This window comes from Rhinoraja longicauda, chromosome 1 (genome assembly GCF_053455715.1).
Source record: "Rhinoraja longicauda isolate Sanriku21f chromosome 1, sRhiLon1.1, whole genome shotgun sequence".
NCBI classification, from domain to species: Eukaryota; Metazoa; Chordata; class Chondrichthyes; order Rajiformes; family Arhynchobatidae; genus Rhinoraja; species Rhinoraja longicauda.
The window spans coordinates 120,164,142-120,187,333 of NC_135953.1; the positions used below are offsets into that span (position 1 = coordinate 120,164,142).

The following is a 23,192-nucleotide window of genomic DNA, read 5'->3' on the forward strand; positions in this document are numbered from 1 at the left end:
ATACCGAATGATAATAAAGTTCTGTTATGTTATGTTATACATCACCTGACAATTGGTCTCCACTGCCTTCTGAGGCAAAGAATTCCACAGATTTTCAACTGTCTGAGTGAAAAAGTCTTTCCTCATCTCCATTCTAAATGGCCTACCCCTTATTCTTAAACTGTGGCCCCTAGTTCTGGACTCCCCCAACATTGGAAACATGTTTCCTGCCTCTAACGTGTCCAATCCCTTAATAATCTTATATGTTTTAATAAGATCCCCTCTCATCCTTCTAAATTCCAGTGTATACAAGCCTAGTCGCTCCAGTCTTTCAACATACGACAGTCTCGCCATTCCTGGAATTAACCTAGTGAACCTACGCTGCACTCCCTCAATAACAAGAATGTCCTTCCTCAAATTTGGAGACCAAAATTGCACACAGTACTCCAGGTGCGGTCTCACTAGGGCCATGTACAACTGCAGAAGGACCTCTTTGCTCCTATACTCAACTCATATTGTCATAAAGGACAACATGCCATTAGCTTTCTTCACTGCCTGCTGCACCTGCATGCTAACCTTAAATGACTGATAAACAAGGACACCCAGATCTCTTTGTACTTCCCCATTTCCTAACTTGACACCATTCAGATAATAATCTGCCTTCCTGTTCTTACCACCAAAGTGGATAACCTCACATTTATCCACATTAAACTGCATCTGCCATGCATCTGCCCACTCACACAACCTGTCCAAGTCACCCTGCATCCTCATAGTTCACACTGCCACCCAGCTTTGTGTCATGCAAATTTGCTAATGTTACTTTTAATCCCTTCATCCAAGTCATTAATGTATATTGTAAATAGCTGCAGTCCCAGCACCGAGCCTTGTGGTACCCCACTAGTCACTGCCTGCCATTCTGAAAGGGACCCGTTAATCCCTACTCTTTGTTTCCTGCCTTTTATGGCCAAGTTAAGACACTACATTTTTTTTAACTTTCAACTTGAAAGGTACAAGATGGCACCAGAAGACCTCAGTGGTCCCGGCCTCAGAGAGACTGGGGGAAGTGGTTAATGTTGGCGCTGCATCTTCTGATGCCGGTGCGGGTCTCGGCCTCGTGGCGGTCGGTTGGGTCTCGACACAAACTTCACCTATCCATGCTGTCCAGAAATGAGGCTTGACCTGCTGAATTACTCCAGCACTTTTGTGTCCTTTGTTGTACGTGCCGATCCAAGCCATTGGTTATCAATTTCTATGGCTTGCCAATTTCAGTGAACCTTCGCAGTGTTCTTAAAGGGACAGTGATGTATGATCACTGAGGACGCTCTGTCGGCTATAACCAAAATCCGTTATAAAGAGGTCCATGGTAATAAGGGTTTACTGTATTTGCAGTGTACAGCTGCATTTGCAACTTGCAAACTGTACCGGTTAGAAACACTGCTCAGGAACAGATCCTGCCTTAACCTAGGTTGGACATGTAGTGCGATTATCACACGTTTCTTAACATTCAAACAATAGTCGACATATTGTTTCTCACCAATCCTTACAAAAATACTCAATCCATTCATCAATGACCTAATAAAATCGAAGCAGGTTTGATGTTGAAGAACTGGCATGTTAACATTGTAATGACACGAACATTAAATGTCCTAGTATTTTTACAGAGATATAATAATTTCAGTACTCACCTCCCTCTCGCAACAGCCAGTGCATCTATTTCATCAAAGAAGAGGATGGAAGGTGCTACAGCCCTGGCCTTCCTGAAGATCTATATATATAGATATATAAAAGAGGAATTAAAGAATAAAAACAAAACCTCCATTGCTGCACTTCCCAAACATGAAAATAAGTGCTTAAAATGGAGATTTTTTATGCCCAAAATATTACATGCCACAAACATACATTTAACATATTGGAAGGATCAAAGGGACAAAAAGGCTAGGAAGTGGTGTGAACCCAGAAATTTCCCCAAGTTATATTTGGCATCAAGAGAGTTTGAGAGCATTTAATTTGCATATGCACCGGCCATGGTATAGGTAACTAGATGCTAAACCAAAGTCTGTGGAGCAATCCATTGTTATTCAAAGTTGTTGAAGTAGTGGTTAATTTTGCATGGTGTTCAAGAACCAGCTGCTTGCTGGGAAGAAGCTGTTTTTGAACATGGAAGTCATGGTTTTCAGGATCCCGAACCTTCTTCACCTTCTGGTAGGGGCGACACAAGAGCATGGCCAGGGTGGTATGGCTCTTTGCTAATATTAGCTGTCTTTTTGTAGCAGTGTATCCTGTAGATCCCTTTGATGGTAGAGTATTAGTAAGCAATGTCCACCACTTTTTACAGTCTCCTTCATTCCTGGGCATTCGAGTTACTGAATCAGGCCCTGACGCAACCAGTGCACTCTCTTCTACACACCTGTAGAACCTTGATAGTATTGGGCTAGATCCCAAATCACCTCAATCTTCTAAGGAACTAGAAGTGTTGAACTTTCTTTGTGATTACATCAATGTGCAGGATCCAGGACATATCTTCAAAGATATGTACGCCCAAGAACTTGAAGCTGTTAACTCTATCCCTTCCCATAGAAATTACATGCAAAAGTAGCATTATGTTTAAAAAAATATTTCAATGTAACTGTCTACCCCACTGCATATCTTCAACACAATGGAATAAACCTCCTAAACGACTTCTCAGGGTGACATTGCCCCTCCAATGTGAATGTATCTGCTCATAAATGTCAACAATACTCATTTTCACTTTTCCTCTCTCTTTAATTTGCCAATCATTAAAAACAGGAATTCCCAAAGCTTAAAACAAAACTATTAACTTATGACTTCAGTTTTTGATCCTCTGTGATTTTGCCTCAGGCAAAAACCAAGAATAGTTCTTCAGAATTAGCAAGTAGGAATTTAAGGGGAAGATAATGATTGTGCCAGTTGAAAAGAGAAAGTGGAGACATAAGGGGCAAGGGGCAGATGCAATAGGGTGCTGGATAAAAGGAGCAGGATGGATTTCAACAAGAAATACAGGTTTATGGAGGGTAAAGAAGTTTTACTGACTGAAAATTATTGCAGAAAATAAAGTGATATGTTCATTTTTAATACAACAGTGCCTGTCATACATAATTTTGCAGCAAATGAGGTAAAATAGAGCACCTCAACACAATCTCATTTTATTTTGAAGAATCATTTCACATCGTACAGCCAAACAGCTGGCAATGCAACATAAGTATATTTGCCCTTGTCCAACCTACCTCTCGCACAGCCCGTTCAGATTCTCCAACATATTTACTCATTAGTTCTGGTCCCTAAAAATGAAGCATAAGGTTATTTAACCATAGTTCTCATACAAAAATTGCAGGCAACGAAAAATGCAACGAACATTCATAGAGGTTCTGCGTACTTTTATAAATGCAGACTATGATCAAAAACTTAACCAATTTAAACTCAACAAAATTACCCAGTTACAACAGTTAGAGAAGTACATGGATAGTACAGGTTTGGAGGGGTAAAGAAGTGAACTACTCTACCAGAAAACACACTTTGCAAAAAGCAATAGAAAACTTCAGAAGCATTAATACAAAAAGAATGTATCACAAAATGCTGGAGTAACTCAGCGGGTCAGGCAGCATCTCAGGAGAGAAGGAATGTGTGACGTTTTGGGTCGAGACCCTTCTTCAGACTGAATTGTCACTGAGGATTACATTATAATAATGAATGATGCTGTTTTCCACTTTGCGTTGGGCAAGAACTTTTGAGCCCAGGAAATGTCTTAATTTGTTTTGCAATATTAAAAGTGCTATATAAATTCAATTTATGGGTTGTCTATCTATAGTTGATGAAGTGGCCTTCTTGGGCAATGACTTTGCTAATATCAAAAATGTTTTAAAATAATTTAAATTGCACTTTTGAAAATTGAGCTTATTAAGAATTCAGAATAATTACTGTTACAATTTCTATCAATATCTGCTGTAGTATTTGTAAATTGTAATAAATTACCTTCACTGCTAAGAAATTCAGTCCACTCTCATTGGCCAGAGCTTTTGCTATCATTGTCTTGGAGCATCCAGGCGGCCCGTAGAGGAGAATTCCCTTAGGAGGCTCAATTCCCATTCTGACAAAGCATTCCGGGTGTTTTAGTGGCCACTCAACTGCTTGCTTGAGTTTCAGTTTCACATTTTCCATCCCTCCTATGTCTGACATGGACACCTAAAGAGTGAAAAGAGATTCATTGAATACAGGTAGACACAAAATGCTGGGGTATCTCAGCGGGTCAGGCAGCATCTCTGGAGAGAAGGAATGGGTGACGTTTCGGGCTTCTGAAGAAGGGTCTCGACCCGAAACATCACCCATTCCTTCTCTCCAGAGATGCCGCCTGACCCGCTGAGTTACTCCAGCATTTTGTGTCTACCATCGATTTAAACCAGCATCTGCAGTTTTCTTTCCTATTAATTTAATGCAGGATCAATTTATGTGAAAATGTCAATTTCACTATACTGGATATTAAGCAAAATGTAAATGTCGTTTTATGTTCCCTATTATAAAAACAATAACCAAATAATATGACTTGTTTCTTTAGTAATATCATTCAAGTTTCCATTTGGCAAAACCAATGCGGAACATGGATAATTAAATGGGCATGAATGGTTCCAAGTTCCTTTTTCCCCCCAATAACCACAGAGCCATCACAGCATGTTCAAAATAATCTTTAAGAAAATTAATAATAGGATATGACTCTGCATAAAGACCACTGACTTTCTTTTTTTTCCCTACTTCTCCTCAAGGGACAGCCTTGAGTATTTAGATCCAGTTTTCATCAACCAATCTAAAAAAAAAACAATTTTCTGCTTAACGGTTATCCAGACACTTTGCAGGAGGGACAGTCAAGCAAAATGAAGAACATTTTTGTTTCCCCCCCTCTCTTTTCAGACATATTTAGCACCACCACCAACATTATTGTTATTGCTTTTGAAATCAACATAATTCTTTGGCAAAGCACATCTCAAGAATCGAATTTAGGAGATAATAATAGAAAGTTAACATTGCCCTCTTTGGAAAATGTCCAAATGAATTTCTGAAACTATAGTATACCAATATAAACTAAACAATATAAAAGTTCAAAAATTTGGGATAATATTTTAAAAACCAGAGTTTATTTTCAGTCTTTAAGGATTAAGCCAGAACTACATCTTCAATCATCACACCAACATTTGCCATTGATAGATGTCCTTTTCAGAATGTCCTTTTCAGAATGACAGGCAGTGACGAGTGGAGTGCCACAAGGCTCGGTGTTGGGGCAACAACTGTTTACCATATATATTAATGATTTGGATAAAGGAATTAGAAGTAACACTGGCAAGTTTGCAGATGACACAAAGCTGGGTGGCAGTGTGAACTACGAAGAGGATGTTAGGAGGTTGCAGGGTGACCTGGACAGGTTGAGTGAGAGGGTTGATGCATGGCAGATGCAATATAATATAGATAAATGTGAGGTTATCCACTGGCGGAAAAAACAAGGAGGCAGATTATTATCTCAATGGTGTTAGGTTAGGTAAGGGGGAAGTGCAGCGAGACCTCGGTGTTCTTGTACACCAGTCACTGAAAGTTGGCGTGCAGGTACAGCAGGCAGTGAAGAAAGCTAATGGCATGTTGGCCTTCGTAACGAGAGGATTTCAGTATAGGAGTAAAGAGGTTCTTCTGCAGTTGTATAGGGCCCTGGTAAGACCACGTCTGGAGTATTGTGTACAGTTTTGGTCTCCTAATTTGAGGAAGGACATCCTTGTAATTGAGGCAGTGCAGCGAAGGTTCAAGAGATTGATCCCTGGGATGGCGGGACTGTCATACGAGGAAAGATTGAAAAGACTAGGCTTGTATTCACTGGAGTTTAGAAGGATGAGAGGGGATCTTAGAGAGACATATAAAATAATAAACGAACTGGACAAGCTAGATGCAGGAAAAATGTTCCCAATGTTGGGGGAGTCCAGAACCAGGGGGCCACAGTCTTAGAATAAAGGGGAGGCCAAAACTGAGGTGAGAAGGAACTTTTTTCACTCAGATAGTTGTGAATTTGTGGAATTCTCTGCCACAGAGGGCAGTGGAGGCCAAATCACTGGATGAATTTAAGAGAGAGTTAGATTGAGCTCTGAGGGCTAATGGAACCAAGGGATATGGGGAGAAGTTGGGCACAGGTTACTGATTGTGGATGATCAGCCATGATCACAATGAATGGCGGTGCTGGCTCAAAGGGCCGAATGGCCTCCTGCACCTATTTTCTGTGTTTCTATGTTTCTATAAGGAGAGTGACTTATCAGTGAGGACATCATATCAAAAAAGTTTAGCACAACCAAATATTTTTGAAAGAGGACTAAAGAATCATATAATAAAGGAAGACACGTTTGAGATATTAATTTGAGATATTTGGCCAGACAAAATATCTTTCCCTGGCCCTAAAATCTCACAATCTACAAGAGCCCTTCACATTCACCTAATGTACTTCAGGAACTCCTCACAGTATAGTTATCCAATATCCTTAGTTCCAAAAATCAAACTCTCAAAATTACCATAGAAAAATGCAAACCATTCTATTCTTCATAATTATACATTACATGCCATCAAGATTGTGAGATGCCCAAAAAGATTTGAATGCAGTGTCAAAACAATCTTATTGATGCTATTCGAACCAAGGTTCACAATTTTAAACTAACTCCCAGCTGAAGGCCACATTCCCAGGTTACAAGCGGCTGACACAGACACCTATACATTTGGATGAGCTCCCATATTATTAATTTCAAAAGTCTACTGTACATATATATATTTATTCCCAAGAATGGCCAAACTAGTTCCCTCTCTCTCCCTCCAATGATATATTTGTTCTTATCAATTTGGGGTGATTTGTGTGCATTTCATTACAGATAAGTATGATTACCTGTGAATTTTCTGTATTTTCCAATTTACAGCCAACATTGACTTAAGGAAGTCCATAAAAGCAGAACCCGTTCATTACTCAGGGATGGCTTGTATTCATTTTTTGTCAAAGATCCATTATCTAGCAGTCCACTCAATAGTTACATTGATTGTTACTATGCATCAGATCTGACCAAGAGTGTCCAATACATTTTTGCAACCATGAGGCTGGAACGTTCAACCCCCAAATGAAGGAGACGAGAGATTTTATTGAAGGTTTGCATGAAAGTCATATGGTGTCAAATGGGGTAATTGAAACAACCAATTATACATTGCAGCTACCGATTATGCATTGATGAACACCTATTCCTTTCAGTTAATAGCAATACCTGGATCCAAGGATTTATTCAGATAGCTAACTTTGTACATCATTTAGAATTAAATAGTTGCATAGATGGTGTGCAACTTCTGGAATCCAAGCCACAAGAGCCAAATCAAATGACTGATCATTCTAATGTCTGAAGAAGGGTCTCGACCCGAAACGTCACCCATTCCTTCTCTCCAGAGATGCTGCCTGACCTGCTGAGTTACTCCTGCATTTTGTGAATAAATACCTTCGATTTGTACCAGCATCTGCAGTTATTTTCTTATTCTAATGTGTGTCATCACTCGGGACATAATTGCTTATCCTGGTAAAATAAAAATCCACTATCTGCCCACAGCTAACTTGGAGAACTGCCATAAGTTCCCAAAGGGACCTGAATGAATCCAGAGATGAAAATGTTGGGTCCAGCAGAAGCAAGACATCCAATAGGACACAAATGTTTGCAAAACCCAGTGATCTTCTAAAAGATCAAGGAAGTTAAGGCTCTGATTGTACCCTGTAATTATTTCACAAAATGCTGGAGTAACTCAGCAGGTCAGGCAGCATCTCAGGAGAGAAGGAATGGGTGACGTTTCGAGCCGAGACCCTTCATCAGTCTGAAGGGTCTCGACCCGAAACGACACCCATTCCTTCTCTCCTGAGATGCTGCCTGACCTGCTGAGTTACTCCAGCATTTTGTGAAATAAATACCTTTGATTTGTACCAGCATCTGCAGTTATTTTCGTACCCTGTAATTATAACAGTCCCTCCTAAAAATCCCTCCTGAGCATGTTCAAGACCAAACACCATCATCATCACTTCTGGGTTAAACACGCAGCAGCAGGAGCACTGCAAAACACTTGCCCGAGTGAGATGAGAGACTAAATAAAGTTTTATTCTTGGAATATTGATAAATTTAGTCAGTTTCCAAACCCCTGAAAAGTCCATACAGCTCAAATTGATCCTGAAATGAAGTTAAAAACAAATCAAAATGAACGGGCGGCATGGTAGCGCAGCGGTAGAGTTGCTGCTTTACAGCGAATGCAGCGCCGGAGACTCAGGTTCGATCCTGACTACGGGTGCTGCACTGTAAGGAGTTTGTACGTTCTCCCCGTGACCTGCGTGGGTTTACTCCGAGATCTTCGGTTTCCTCCCACACTCCAAAGACGTACAGGTATGTAGGTTAATTGGCTGGGTAAATGTTAAAAAAAATTGTCCCTAGTGGGTGTAGGATAGTGTTAATGTACGGGGATCACTGGGCGGCACGGACTTGGAGGGCCGAAAAGGCCTGTTTCTGGCTGTATATATATGATATGATATGATAATTAGCCAGAGTTTCCATAAGACAGTGCACCAGTAACTACCAACCTGTAGCCTAAACAGATTCATAACTTTGACAAAGTTTACCACCAGTATATAATATATTGTATGGTAAATAATATAATATATGGATTTGGGTCCTGTTTAAAAGATTTTAAAAATGAATATTTTCAATCCACTCCCAGTTTCCAAACTTGATCTTCGGGGTTAAAAAACAACCTCACTTCTCGTCTAAAGAACATTTGGAAAGGGAATGTTTCACTGGAGGATTAGTGACAATAATACAAATAATGAATTTCCAAAACTCCATAAAAACATTTTTCACCAATTAGGAAATAATTACACTTCCTCTTTCTTTTACACCATTAAACTGCAGGATATTCAGACAGATTATCATGACTGGAAGAATTACCATACTTAATGTTCACTGCTATTTCTTTGTATTGCTGATTCGCAAACAACTTTCATGAAATATTTTATATTGATCCAAGTATTAATTATTTAAGAACATTTCCCATAATTGAAATTGAGCAAAATACCACTTTAAAATGGTCTACCCTCTTTCATTTCTGAATTTAACACTCTGTTGCATGCATGATTGATGCTTTCACAACAGTAGTTGAACACTTGTACTGAGAAATACAGAAAGCTGTTGGATGAATAGGAGTGTGTCAGTTCCCCACTTTAGAGTATCTGAGAATAAAAACACGTGGACTATTTCCTTGAAGATATGATATGTGGACCCATCATGTGAAGTACACATAACTGTTTTTATCCAGCCATCAGATTCCTCCACGTCCTTGAATTGGTCGGCTAGCAGGAGGCATAATTCTCCACCACAAAGGATAGTATTCTTTCATCATTAAGCATGAAAGCAGGCAACTCACTGCCAACCTTCTTTGGCTCCACTTACAGCTCCCTTATTGTGACTCAGCCCATCTTGCCAATGCTCTTTCAACAAAGATACTGAATGCCTACAGCTTGAAGATCTGGCTCCTGATACCTCCACATCACCCCAATACACCACAGTAGTGCACTTACAAGGTTACTTTGTGTGCATAAAGAAACTGAAATATATTTCAGCATACCGAAACAAATGTTCTATTATTTTGGTTGCCCTGAAGGTAAATGTCTGTATGCACCCACAATGATTGGCAATATATTTTCCCGAGACTTAGACGCAGTACATTTCCACTTTTTGACTACAACAGAGTCACAATTCAATGCAATTGCTTTGCAGACCACAATTAAAAATCAAGTCAGGCTTCTGCTCCATGAAAACAAGGAAGATACATTGAATGAGTAATAATGTAATATTCTCAGAATTCATATGAAAAACACAACAATATTCAAACTTTGCAAAATCAGCCTGGAACGTGTAATAAGGAAAAGATAGTCTTTGAACATCAAAATTATCACAGATTACAGGATTATAAACAAATTTGGGCATTCTACTATTTTATTCGAAAAGACGTCTCTCCTATGTTCATTCTTTTATTTTTGTAAAGTAGCTGCATTGCACTTTAATTATTCAGTGAAAGTCAAAGAAAGTTAAGATATCTAATTAATACACTGGCCATGGCTTAACTACTTAATAATTATTAATAATTACTAATCAACCTCTGAACCAGATATAGTGAACTGGAAGCTTTCTTCATTAATTGTGGTGTCAAAATAATGTTGGTGGTGGGATGTGAGGGAGAGGATAGAGGTTTTAAAGTAATTGGTGCAAGAATAAGAATCGAAATGAAGGAGGAAAAACATCACCCAAAGAGTAAATGAAGCAAAACTCCACACTACATTTAAACAGTAACTGGGTGGCACGGTGGAGCAGCAGGAGAGTGGCTGCCTTACAGCGCTAGAAACCCGGGCTCGATCCTGACTATCTCTAAACTAAAGTAACTGTATGGGTATCTGAAATGCCTTCACATATAGGGCTCTATATCACTTGCTAGAAGGTGGTATTAAGCTGGGCAGCTTTTTTTATACCAGTCTGCAAATGAAGGGCTGAATGGTCTCCTTCTGTGTCATTAATTTTCTATGATACAATAAACAATTAAAAGTGTGTGACCTCATCCTATTAGGATATGAATTGAAAAGGAAAATTTAAAAAACTTACATTTAAAAATGTTAAGTTTTATTTGCTAAATGCAACTCTCTTTTTCTCTTTCAACCTAATCTCATTTTCACTCTATTTCTGTTTCATTACCCAAATTCACACTGAATTCATCAAATCTAATTAATCCTCACTTTTCTGTTTACTTCCCAATCCTTTAATCTAATTATATTAAGAGTGTATCACCTCATCCAAAAGGGTGGATTGATGCCCATACCTCGAACAAATTCATGAGTAAATTGTTTTCATTGTTTAAAATTCACATGCAGGATATATAAGAATTGCTGGCAATATCAACATATACAGCCCATTTTAAACTGTCCTTCAGAAGGTAGTGAACTGCTTTCCTGAATTTCTGGTGTGCTTCTGATGTTGGTTGCAGGTAGGCAGTTCCAGACTTGGAGCCAGGGATAGTAATAAAGATCGTTTCTAAGTAAGGATGGCAGGCAACTTGGAAGGAAACATGCAAGTCAAGTCAATTTTATTTGTATAGCACGTTTAAAAACAACCCACGTTGACCAAAGTGTGGACATCCGTTCAGGTACTAAGAACGAACATACAATGGCAAACATAACAGCACATACATAAACAGTTCACAGCGCCCCCTCAGAGGGCCTCAAACGCTAGGGAGTAGAAATAGGTTTTGAGCCTGGACTTAAAGGAGTCGATGGAGAGGGCAGTTCTGATGGGGAGATGGATGCTGTTCCACAGTTTAGGAGCTGCAACCGCAAAAGCGCGGTTACCCCTGAGCTTAAGCCTAGACCGCGGGATAGTCAGTGGCCCCAAGTCGGCCGACCTGAAGATAGAGTGGTGGGTTAGAAGATTTTTGATATATGGGGGGGGGAAGCCCGTTTAGGTCTTTGTATGTAAATAGGAGGAGCTTGAAGTTGATTTTATACTGTACTGGGAGCCAGTGGAGAGAGGCCAGAATCGGGAAGTGGTAGAGGTTATGGATACCTCATGTATTTTGCAGACTGGGTACATTGTAACTACAGTGCACAATTCTGTGGATTCTGGAGCAACGTCTTACGATACGATATGATAGAACTTTATTTATCCCAGGAGGGAAATTTATCTGCCAACAGTCGTCATAAAACACAAGATACATGAAACATGAAATTAAAGTGATGTGTGGAAAGGATTGGGATGTGCACAGATTGGGGAGGGGGTGGTGAGGGGAGTCAGTCTACCCCATGACAGAAGGGGGAGGAGTTGGAATTTGATAGCCACAGGGAAAAAGGATCTCCTGCGGCGTTCTGTACTGTATCTTGGTGGAACCAGTCTGTTGCTGAAGGTACTCCTCAGGTTGACCAGTGCGTCATGGAGGGGGTGAGTTGTATTGTCCAGGATGCTCCGCAGTTTGAGAAGCATCTTCTCCTCCAAGACCACCTCCCATGAATCCAACTCCGCCCCAGGACGAAGCCAGCCTTCCTGATGAGTTTGTTAATCTTATTTGCGTCCGCGGCCTTCGCCCTGCTCCCCCAGCACACAACAACGAAGAAGATGGCACTGGCTACCACCGATTGGTAGAACATGTGCAGCATCTTTCTGCAGACGTTGAAGGAGCAGAACCTTCTCAAAAAGTACAGCCTTCTTGTACAGAGCCTCAGCATTCCTGGACCAGTCCAGTTTACTGTCCAGGTGCACTCCAAGGTATTTGTACTCCCTGGTAAACTGCACATCCACACCTTTGATGGAGACAGGGGACAAGGGTGTGTCTTACTCTTATCTTAGACTGTGATCAAGATATTTTTGATATGTGGCAAGCAGAAATAAGGATTAGAGGCAGTGAATGTTTGGGTAGTGGATTGTGGAATTGTTTCCAATGATAACCACTCTCCCATTAGAATAGTCTATTTTGATCCCTTTGAACTGGAATGACAAGTAGGTTTATAGCACCCTGTTCTGTCACAACACTTTAACTTCCACTGTGTTGTCATATTGCTTGCCTGGGGTCCAATCCAGCTTAAATCTCAATATTTCCATTAAGACGACAAAGGTCACAAACTCATCATAGGTCTCATTATTTCCTACCTATCTCCTTTACCTACATCCCCATCCTCAATTCCAATACAACTAGTCTCTTCCTGGAATACTTTATTCAGGTTTGCACATTTGCACATCATACCTTGTGAAAGATATATTTATTTTGGCAGTGGTGCAATGCAAGTTCAATAGAGTGATATCAAGCATAAAGGGTTATATAAGATTAGATTGTAAAGGATTGGATTTTATCCTTTTGATTTTAGCTGGCTTATTTCCAATTAAGGTATTTAAAACAATAAAGGATTTAATAGGGTAGATCAAAACCATTTTCTTTAGAGAGAGGAAATTAAGAACAAAGATTAAATCTTAAAAGAGCTAAACCCCTGAAGGACGAAGCGTGAAGGCACTTCATTTCCACACAAAAGATGGCAGGAATCTATAACACTTGTCTAAAATTCTGTGGATTCTGGAGCAACGTCTTCGATTGTGATCAAGATATTTTTGGTAAGAGGAAGCAGAAATAAGGATTAATGGCAGGTAACTGGCATTGAGACAAACAGCCTCATTCTGATTGAGTATCGGACCAGCCTCAAAGGGCCTAATTGCACTACTTCTGTTCTTATATCTTGGCATGGCTCCTCTCCCATTCTTCATACATTCCTGCTTCTCTATTCCATCTCTCCTTTGCCACTTCATTCCACTTTCCCCCACTGATTCAAATGAGGTATTTATGTACATGAAATATTTGTAAGCTGAAAATAACCAATAACAGCAAACAAAAATATCCATGATAATACTAATAAGATTATAAGCTACAAGACCATATTTATTCCAAAACATGTTCTTATGGCCTCAGTCCAAACATGGACAAAAGAGCTGAACTCCAGAGATGAAGTGTGAGTAACTACACTTGACACCAAGGCAGCATTTGATCGAGTATAGCATCAAGGAAGGAGCCTTGGCTAAATTAGAGTCAATAGGAAGTAGAGTAAAAGGCTCCACTCTTTGGAACCAAGCAGAAAGAAAGATGGTTGTGATGGTCAATCATGTCAGCTATAGGACATCAATGCTCTTTCATCAATTACTTTGCATCAATCATAAGGTCAGAAGGAGGAATGTTCACTGTTGATTGCATAATGTTCAGCATCATTGACGACTCCTTAGATAATGAAGCAGTCCACATCCAAATGTGAGCAAAACCTAGACAATATCCAGGTCTGGGCTGGTAGGTGGTGTAACTATTATGTCACATAACATGAGAAAATCCAGGCGGGACTGTCATATGTTGAAAGACTGAAGCGACTAGGCTTGTATACACTGGAATTTAGAAGGATGAGAGGAGATCTTATCGAAACGTATAAGATTATTAAGGGGTTGGACACGTTACAGGCAGGAAACATGTTCCCAATGTTGGGGGAGTCCAGAACAAGGGGCCACAGTTTAAGAATAAGGGGTAGGCCATTTAGAACTGAGATGAGGTAAAACTTTTTCAGTCAGAGAGTTGTGAATCTGTGGAATTCTCTGCCTCAGAAGGCAGTGGAGGCCAATTCTCTGAACGCATTCAAGAGAGAGCTAGATAGAGCTCTTAAGGATAGCGGAGTCAGGGGGTATGGGGAGAAAGCAGGAACGGGGTACTGATTGAGAATGATCAGCCATGATCACATTGAATCGCGGTGCAGGCTCGAAGGGCCGAATGGCCTCCTCCTGCACCTATTGTCTATTGTCTATAACATCCCCTGACATACATTACCATTAATGAATCTATCACTTTCAATATCCTGGGAATTGAAACTGATTGGAGGAGCCACATACATAATTTGGCACTAGAGCAGGGCAAAGGCTAGGAATCCTAAGGCTAGTAACTCATCTCCTAACTCCCTAAAGCCTGTCTGCCATCTCCAAGGCTTGTCAGGAGAATGATGGAATACTCTCCACTTCCCTGGATGAGTGCAGCTTCAACAAAACTCAAGAAGCTCGACATTATAAAGGAAATAGCACTGTGCTTGATAGGCACCCCATTTACAACCTTTCACTCGTTCTATCACCAACACACAGTAGCAGTAGTTTGACCCATCTGAAGGATACACTACAACAACTCACCAACTCTCCTTCGATAACAACTTCCAAACCACAACCTTTACCTATTCGAAGGACAAGGGCAGCTAAAGCTTGGGGACACTGACACCTGGAAGTTGCCCTCCAAGTAATCCTGGCTTGGAAATGTATTGTCGTTCCGTCACCATCATGGGTCAAAATCTGGGAACGCCTTCCTAACAGAGTGGTAGACCCCCACCTCAAAGATCACAGCAGTTCAAGGCTACTCACCATTACCTTCCCAAAGGCAATTAAATGCTGGCTCAGTCTGTGAAGCCCCCATCATTTGAATGAACGAAGAAGCCTAAACTATTCACTGAATGACCTTGCTTAATTAGATTTCAGCAAGTTCAAGGTTTGGCATAACTACAAGATGGTTCTCTAGGCCAAATAGGTTCACCAGACCAAGTGGCCAATTGACAAACTATTTTAAAAATATTAATCAAAAAGCAAATACCCCCGATGACAAAAATCTGTTTTATATTAAAATTTCAATTCTCCATAAGATTTTGCTCATTTAAGCAAAATACAAAAAGATGTCTACTTTCAAAAATGGAAAAGCTACGCTGCAGCTTTAATAATCAAAAATAACTAAAGTAGCAAAATAATTTACGTTCCAGCAAAACATTTTCTGGAAATCACATGATGACCTTTCATCCTCCCACCTTTTCCTACAAAGTTAATTAAAATGCGCATGCTCTTACAATCGCATAGAATCGTGACCCCAATCAAAGCCATTTGTTTCTTCAGCAATTGACTGAAAAAAAATCACAATTCATAATACGTAAACAAATATATTTAAACATTATTTCTTTCGTGCAAAATAACTTACTTTTGGCACATCAATAGTCACTTCTCTCATGGCACTCGGTCTGACATCATTCATCGCTTGCAGGAAGTCGTTAAAAGTTATCTTCACTGAACCGGCCAAGTTATTGTCTGAAGGGCTGCTACATTCTCCAAGTGCTCGACGCAAAGCATGCAGACCTGTCAGAAAGAAAAGATTTTTGTGGGTCACCTGTTTTGAGTTGGTCTTGATCAACACGACATTTTGTTTGCAAATTAGCCCTCGGTTAATTCTAGTTTTGCAGTTACAATCTTTCTTCAAAGGCACACAATAACCTGCATGTTTCCTACTTCAAAAATTAAACATTTTCAATGCAAACAGGAAACCAAATGCTGCATAACAGCATAACTCAAGGCGAATTGGCAAGAATTTATTCCAAAAAATCATTACTTTAATTAGAACAGAATGATGCAATTTGTCTCAAGTGCATGATTGTGACTGCAGCAAAGGTCATAAGGTTTATCTGTAAATACAAGCAAAGGTGCCAATTGCATTGAAGTACATCCACTGTGTTAACATTTGTGAGTTGCCACAAGGTGGCTTGTAAATATTTTTTAAACTGCAACGTGGAAATATATAATAAAATGAGAAAATGCTCAAAATACTCAGCAGATCAGCCCACATACGTGGGGAGAGAGATAGAGTTAACGTTTTAGGTACTAGATCCTTCATCAGAAACCGTGTTGATTGAAGCTATGCAAGTTACTCTTAAGAAGAATATACTTAGTGCCTGCAACCACCAGGTTTGAACACAGATTGGTGATCACAATTGAGTACGGGCATGAAAAGATACCTCTATATTCAGACGTGGTTCTGGACACTTTGGTCAATGAAATCGGGCGGAGATGACTGGAGTCCTCTACTTCAGAAGACCATGAAGCTAATGCTCATAGTCAAGCAGGGAAAGATTACAACAAAAGTCAATACCAGTCTGTCGCACAAGGATGTTAATCAATCCAACCAAGGGCAAGGATGACATTACTAAACCTTATCTTCTACCACACACACTTCCATAGTGCTCAAAAGAAGAGATTTCCATGGTTTTGGCCCAGCATTTATGGACGAGTGTATATACTTTCCTGTCAGGGTGGCGTGTGCCTTGGATGGTGATATAGTAGTATGTCCATGTGTTAATTGCAGGATTCTACAAACCTAACAAATGAGTTATAGCTGTACATTTTGAGGATGTTACACCACACAGCTATAGAAGGTATGTCACTACCTTGTGCTGAACAGACATAGCACCTCGGACCATTCCCTGAAGGTCAACGTGTCCTTTGGCAAGCTTTTAACCTTGGCCTTCTCATCCTTCAGACCGACAGACTGCCTTCTGCCTCTTCTGCTCTATTCTACTAGACTCCGAGAACTGCTATTGATTCACCCATCCTTGCCAGCAATCAGATTCTGTGTAAAAGATATAACTTCAGAATGTAATCCCAACACCAACCACAGCGCTGGTGCTTTCGTACACACTAACAAACGTGCAGACCCTTGAGATGAGGGGATAAAATTGGCAGCTGTTTGAATATGGACAGGAGGGGAGAGCATCGCTACTGAACCACTTACCTTTACTTGGTGCCCAAAATTTCACTTTCAAACTTTCTATACAGGGAATTTTTGAATGAAAATATGATGATTTCCATCCACTCAGCTCAGCAGCCCAACTATATGACTCAGTAATGTTGCAGCCAATTTCAGATTAACTCAGCAAAAGCAGCTGATTATTTTTCCAAAACACGCAGGAATAATCCTGTTACTGAAAATGTAAGTTATATGCATATTTTTTCCATTTCAGTTCATTTTTTCTATGAACCAGAATTTTCTGATGAGAACAGTGGAAAACATTTTCTCACCTCCTGAAGCTAAGCGTGGAAAGTTAATTGCACCAATGCCCATTCTTCGATGAGTTAATACATTTTGTAACCTTGCTTAACAAGACTGGTCGAGCTATACACTGATGTAGCCCATGGAAACATTGAACGAACTATCAAAGCATTCACAATTAAACTGAAAAGATGTGCGATCAGTTCTGTTGCACTTACTTAAATTGACATCAATGTACTTCCTTTTCCATTTAATAGTTATCAGATGTGAAAAAATATATACTTTTTTAATATTTTCAATAACAGATTACATATAATCAAAGATCATCAAACATTAGAGCTTCCGATGTTGCTACTAAAAGTTCTACGCCAAAAGTGCTTTTGGTTTTCATGGATTTCATGGAGATAAATATTAAAAGTGCAAGTTAATCAAATGGCAGTAAGATTCAGAACACTCTAAGCAGCCCAAGTACATGAAGAGCGCCCCCTGCTGCACTGATGCCACATTTGTTATCTGACATCGTTAGCTACACAACAGCTTCATCTATTTCCCAACCAGTGCCAAATTAGGAATTATGGGCTTTGGGGAGACTTACAAGGCCTGAAGAAAGTGAAAATTCTAAACAGACTCAATTTTACTAAATGTTTACAAGGACGACACAGCAATGTAACTTACATTCATTAAAATGTTCAGTACAATGATAACGTTAGATAATTATAAAAGGAATACTGGGCAGAAAACCAGAGAAGCAAGCCAAGAAAAGTCATAGCCAGATCAGTTAAATAGAAAAATAATGTTCAGGCAGTGTTCTTCGAATATATTAATCATCTGCTCTTCAATGAATCTAACCAATATTAATCTAATCAATACTAATCTACCACTTAAGAAAGGTGCAATCTCTATATTGGGTTGGAGTACAGACCTCTCAATGGCCATCGCGAGATAGAGGAACAAATATGTCAGCATATTATGGAAAGAGGGAACATCAACACTGTAGTTGCAGTGGGTGAATTGAATCTCCCCAGAATTGACTGGGACACCGTTCATGCAAAAAACTCAGATGGGGATTTGTGCGGTGCACCTAGGTGTACTCCTTGACACAGAATGTAGATAATCCAACTAGGGAAAGGGCCACACTAGATCTTGTATTGCAAAAATGAGCCTTGTCAGGTGATCAGTTTCAGTGGGAGAGCAGTGATCATAATATGTTTTCTGATAGTTATGGGTAAGGAAAAGACTGGACCCGAGGGTGGGGAGGGGGAATGCTAAATTGAGGAAAGACTTATTACAACAATTTGAGATGGGAGCTGGGGAGAATATTTTGGGAGCAGTTGTTAGGTGTCCACATCTGAAGTGTGTGTCATTTAAAGGCCAGCTGTTTGGAATTCACAATCAATATGTTCCTCTGAGAAAGAAGGATAAGTGGATAAACGTGAGGTTATCCACTTTGGTGGTAAGAATAGGAAGGCAGATTATTATCTGAATGGTGTCAGGTTAGGAAAAGGGGACTTACAACGAGATCTGGATGTCTTAGTGCATCAGTCACTGAAAGATTTTAGATTTAGATTTAGAGATACAGCGCGGAAACAGGCCCTTCGGCCCACCGAGTCCGCGCCGCCCAGCGATCCCCACACATTAACACTATCCTACACACACTAGGGACAATTTTTACATTTACCCAGTCAATTAACCTACATACCTGTACGTCTTTGGAGTGTGGGAGGAAACCGAAGATGTCGGAGAAAACCCACGCAGAACGTACAAACTCCGTACAGACGGCGCCCGTAGTCAGGATCGAATCTGAGTTTCCGGCGCTGCATTCACTGTAAGGCAGCAACTCTACCGCTGCGCCACCGTGCCGCAAAAGGAAGCATGCAGGTACAGCAGGCAGTGAAGAAAGCCAATGGAATGTTGGCCTTCATAACAAGAGGAGTTGTTCATCATAACATGTTGTCCTTCATAACAAAGAGGTCCTTCTGCAGTAGTGCAGGGCCCTAGTGAGACCGCACCTGGAGTACTGTGTGCAGTTTTGGTCTCCAAATTTGAGGAAGGATATTCTTGCTATTGAGGGCGGATATTCTTGCTATTGAGGGCGTGCAGCGTAGGTTCACTAGGTTAATTCCCGGAATGGCGGGACTGTCGTATGTTCAAAGACTGGAGCGACTAGGCTTGTATACACTGGAATTTAGAAGGATGAGAGGGGATCTTATTCAAACATATAACATTATTAAGGGATAGGACACGTTAGAGGCAGGAAACATGTTCCCAATGTTGGGGGAGTCCAGAACCAGGGGCCACAGCTTAAGAATAAGGGGTGGGCCATTTAGAACGGAGATGAGGAAAAACCTTTTCTGTCAGAGAGTTGTAAATCTGTGGAATTCTCTGCCTCGGAAGGCAGTGGAGGCCAATTCTCTGGATGCTTTCAAGAGAGAGCTAGATAGAGCTCCTAAAGATAGCGGAGTCAGGGGATACGGGGAGAAGGCAGGAACGGGGTACTGATTGAGAATGATCAGCCATGATCACATTGAATGGTGGTGCTGGCTCGAAGGGCCGAATGGCCTACTCCTGCACCTATTGTCTATTGTCTATAAGGACAACAAAGTTTGAGAACCTTGAAAGATGAGAGATGTTGTAAATTTAGTCAAGAAGAAAAAGAAAGTACATGAAAGGTTTAGAAATCTGAAATTGGACCAGGCCTCTGAGGAATATAAAGGATGCAGGAGAGAACTTAAACAGGGAATCAGGAGAGTCTAAATGGGGCCATAAAATGTCCTTGGCTGCTAGGATTAAAGAAAATCTTAAGGCATTTTATAAACATTAAAAACAAGAAAGTACGGAGAGGGTAGGACCACTCAAGGATAAAGAAGGGAATTTATGCCTGAGCAGAGAAAGTGGGTGAGGCACTAAATGAATACTTCATATTGATATTCACCAAGGGGAAGGCATGAGGAAAGAAAGATCAGTAACAAGTGTGTAAGAAGGAACTGCAGATGCTGGTTTAAACCGAAGATAGACACAAAAACCTGGAGTAACTCAGCGGGACAGGCAGCATCGCTGGAGAGAAGGAATGGGTGACGTTTCGGGTCGAGACCTTTCTTCAGAAGTGTGTTGTTATTCAAGGACTTGTTGATATTAAGGAGGAGGAGTTGTTCATTTACGAGCATTAAGGCAGATGTCCTGGAGCCAGATGGGATTTAATAATTCCATGATACTTTATTGTCCCAAGTACCTAGGTACAGTCGAAATTGTTTTGTATACAACCCAGTAAAATCGTATTGCAGACCTTACCTAGGCAGTACACAAGTGTCACCAAGTTTCTGGCACTGACAAAGTAACAAACGTTCACTGAATAGTCTTATCTTCTCCCTGCCGCCACACGCGGCAGCTCCCCCGCCGCGTTCTCCCATCATTCTCGGTGGCCCCGTGCCAGGCCCCCCTATCGTTCTCCCATCATTCTCGGTGGCCCCCTGCCAGGCCCCCCTATCGTTTTCCCATCATTCTCGGTGGCCCCGTGCCAGGCCCCCCTATCGTTCTCCCATCATTCTCGGTGGCCCTGTGCCGGGCCCCCCTATCGTTCTCCCATCATTCTCGGTGGCCCCCTGCCAGGCCCCCCTATCGTTTTCCCATCATTCTCGGTGGCCCCGTGCCAGGCCCCCCTATCGTTCTCGGCTCCTTCTTCTACTGAGTCCCCACTTTGTTCTCGGCGCCCCCCCCCCCCCCCCCCCCCCGCCGGGTTCCCTAATCGTTCTCGGCGGCCCTCCTTGCGCTCGATTGATCTCGACGGTCCCTTAGCTTTTGGCCCTCCTCACTCTTGGTGGTGGTTCGTGGGACCTTATCCCTGGTTATTGAGAGAGGCAAGCAAGAAAATTGCTGGAGCTCTTGACAAAGATCTCTGGATCCTTTTTTTAGCTACAAGTGAAGTCCCAGGGAACAGGAGAATAGCCAATGTTTCAGTTTCAGTTTAGTTTATTATCATGTGTACGAGCTATAGTGAAAGGCATTTGTTGCATGCTAACATGATTACAATCAAGCCATTTACAGTGTATAGATACATGATAAGAGAATAACGTACACCTGTAGAAGTTCGATTGAATATTTGGTGACATGCCCAATCCCATCAAACATCTGAGGAAGAAGAGTTTTCTTTACGATTACTTCAATGTGCTGGATTCATGATGGATGTTCAGAGATGTGAAGCTGTTGAATTCGTCCACCTCCGTCTCATTGAAGAAGACCTTCAATGGATCCTTCCCTTTCCCTTTCTGAAGCTAACAATCAGTTCCTTGGTCTTGCAGAAGTTAAGAGCAAGATTGTTGTTCTGTTGCTTTTCAATCAGATTATCCATCTCCTTCCAAGACTCGGACTCATTGTCACCCGTAATTCATACAACAACGGTGGTATCGTCGGCAAATTTAAAGATAGCTTTGGAGTTACGTTTGACCACTCAGTTATGGGTAGAGAGTAGAGCAGGGGATTGAGCACACTCCAACATTCCAGAGAAAATAATCCATGTTTGTCCTACCACGACTCATAGCTTGTACTTTCTAGTCCAGGTGAACTTCTGCAGCACCTTTTCCAGTCTCCACATCCTTCCTGTAATGTGGTGGCTACAACTGTACACAATATTCCTAATTAAAGTTATATACAGCTGCAACATGACTTCCTGACATTTATAACCATTGGCCTGACTAGAGAAGGCAAGCTTTTACCATCCTATCTACTTGTAGCTGTCAATTACAGGGATATAAGGACTTGCTCCCCAAGATCCCTAAAGGACGTGACATTTACCGTATACTTTTTCTTGCATTTGGCCTTCCAAAGTGCAACGTTTGCACTGCTCTGATCCCTGGGGAATATCACTGGTCACAGGCCTCCTGTCAGAATAATACCTGCTCCACTTCTTCCTCACATCCAAGGCCAAGGCAGTTTTGAATCCAATCTATCCACGGATCCCTTGTGCCTTCTGGATTAACCCGTCATGAGGGAACTTTTTGAAAGCCTTACTAAAGTTCATGCAGACATCATCCACTGCCCTTTGCTCATCAATCAATTTGATCACCTCCTTAAAAAAACTCAATTAAATTTGTAAGACACGAGGACAAAAGGGTCTACAGATGCTAGAATCTTTAGCAAAAAAATAAATTGCAAGAGCAACTCTGTGAGTGAGTCAGCATCTGTGGAGGGAAATGGTCAGATGATAATGATAGGTGCATGTGGGACGTGCGAAGATCGGTGACAACACCTTCTCCACAATAATTACAAACACTGGTGTGCCGCAAGGATGCATTCTCAGTCTCCTACCATACTCCCTAAACAGTCATGACTGTGCAGCCAAAATAGGCTTATACGCCACCTACAAGTTTGCAGATAACAACACTGTGATGGACCAGTCACAAACAATGATGAGATGTTGCACAGGAAGGAGATAGAGAACTTGGTAACATGGTGTCAGGAAAACAATCTTTCCCTCAAGGTCAGCAGGGTGAAGGAGTTATTAACTTCAGGAAGCGTAGCGGTGAACATGTCCCAATCAGCATCAATGGTGCTGAAGTCGAGAGCTTCGCTTCCTTGCTGTTAATATTACCAGTGATCTGTTGTGGACCAACCGCATCAAAGCGACAGCAAAGACGGCCCACCAACACCTCGTCTTCCTCAGAAGACTGAGGAAATTCAGTATGTCTCCAATGATGCTAACAGACTTCCACAGATGCACCATTGAAACCATTCTGTCGGGTTGCATCACAGCTTGGTTCTGGAATAGTTTTATC

At 41.1% G+C, this 23,192-nt stretch overlaps 1 protein-coding gene across 3 annotated transcripts in view; it reads right to left on the reverse strand.

Moving 5' to 3' along the window:
* The window catches only part of afg2a (AAA ATPase AFG2A), a 281,613-nt gene that overhangs the window by 221,609 nt on the left and 36,812 nt on the right, over positions 1-23,192 (reverse strand). For all 3 annotated transcript variants that reach the window (XM_078412064.1, XM_078412055.1, XM_078412072.1), the window contains 4 exons: positions 15,586-15,740; positions 3,970-4,179; positions 3,225-3,278; positions 1,665-1,744 (listed from right to left, as the gene is read on the reverse strand). In XM_078412064.1, the coding sequence (XP_078268190.1) occupies positions 1,665-1,744; positions 3,225-3,278; positions 3,970-4,179; positions 15,586-15,740 (499 nt within the window). The remainder of the gene's footprint in view (positions 1-1,664; positions 1,745-3,224; positions 3,279-3,969; positions 4,180-15,585; positions 15,741-23,192) is intronic.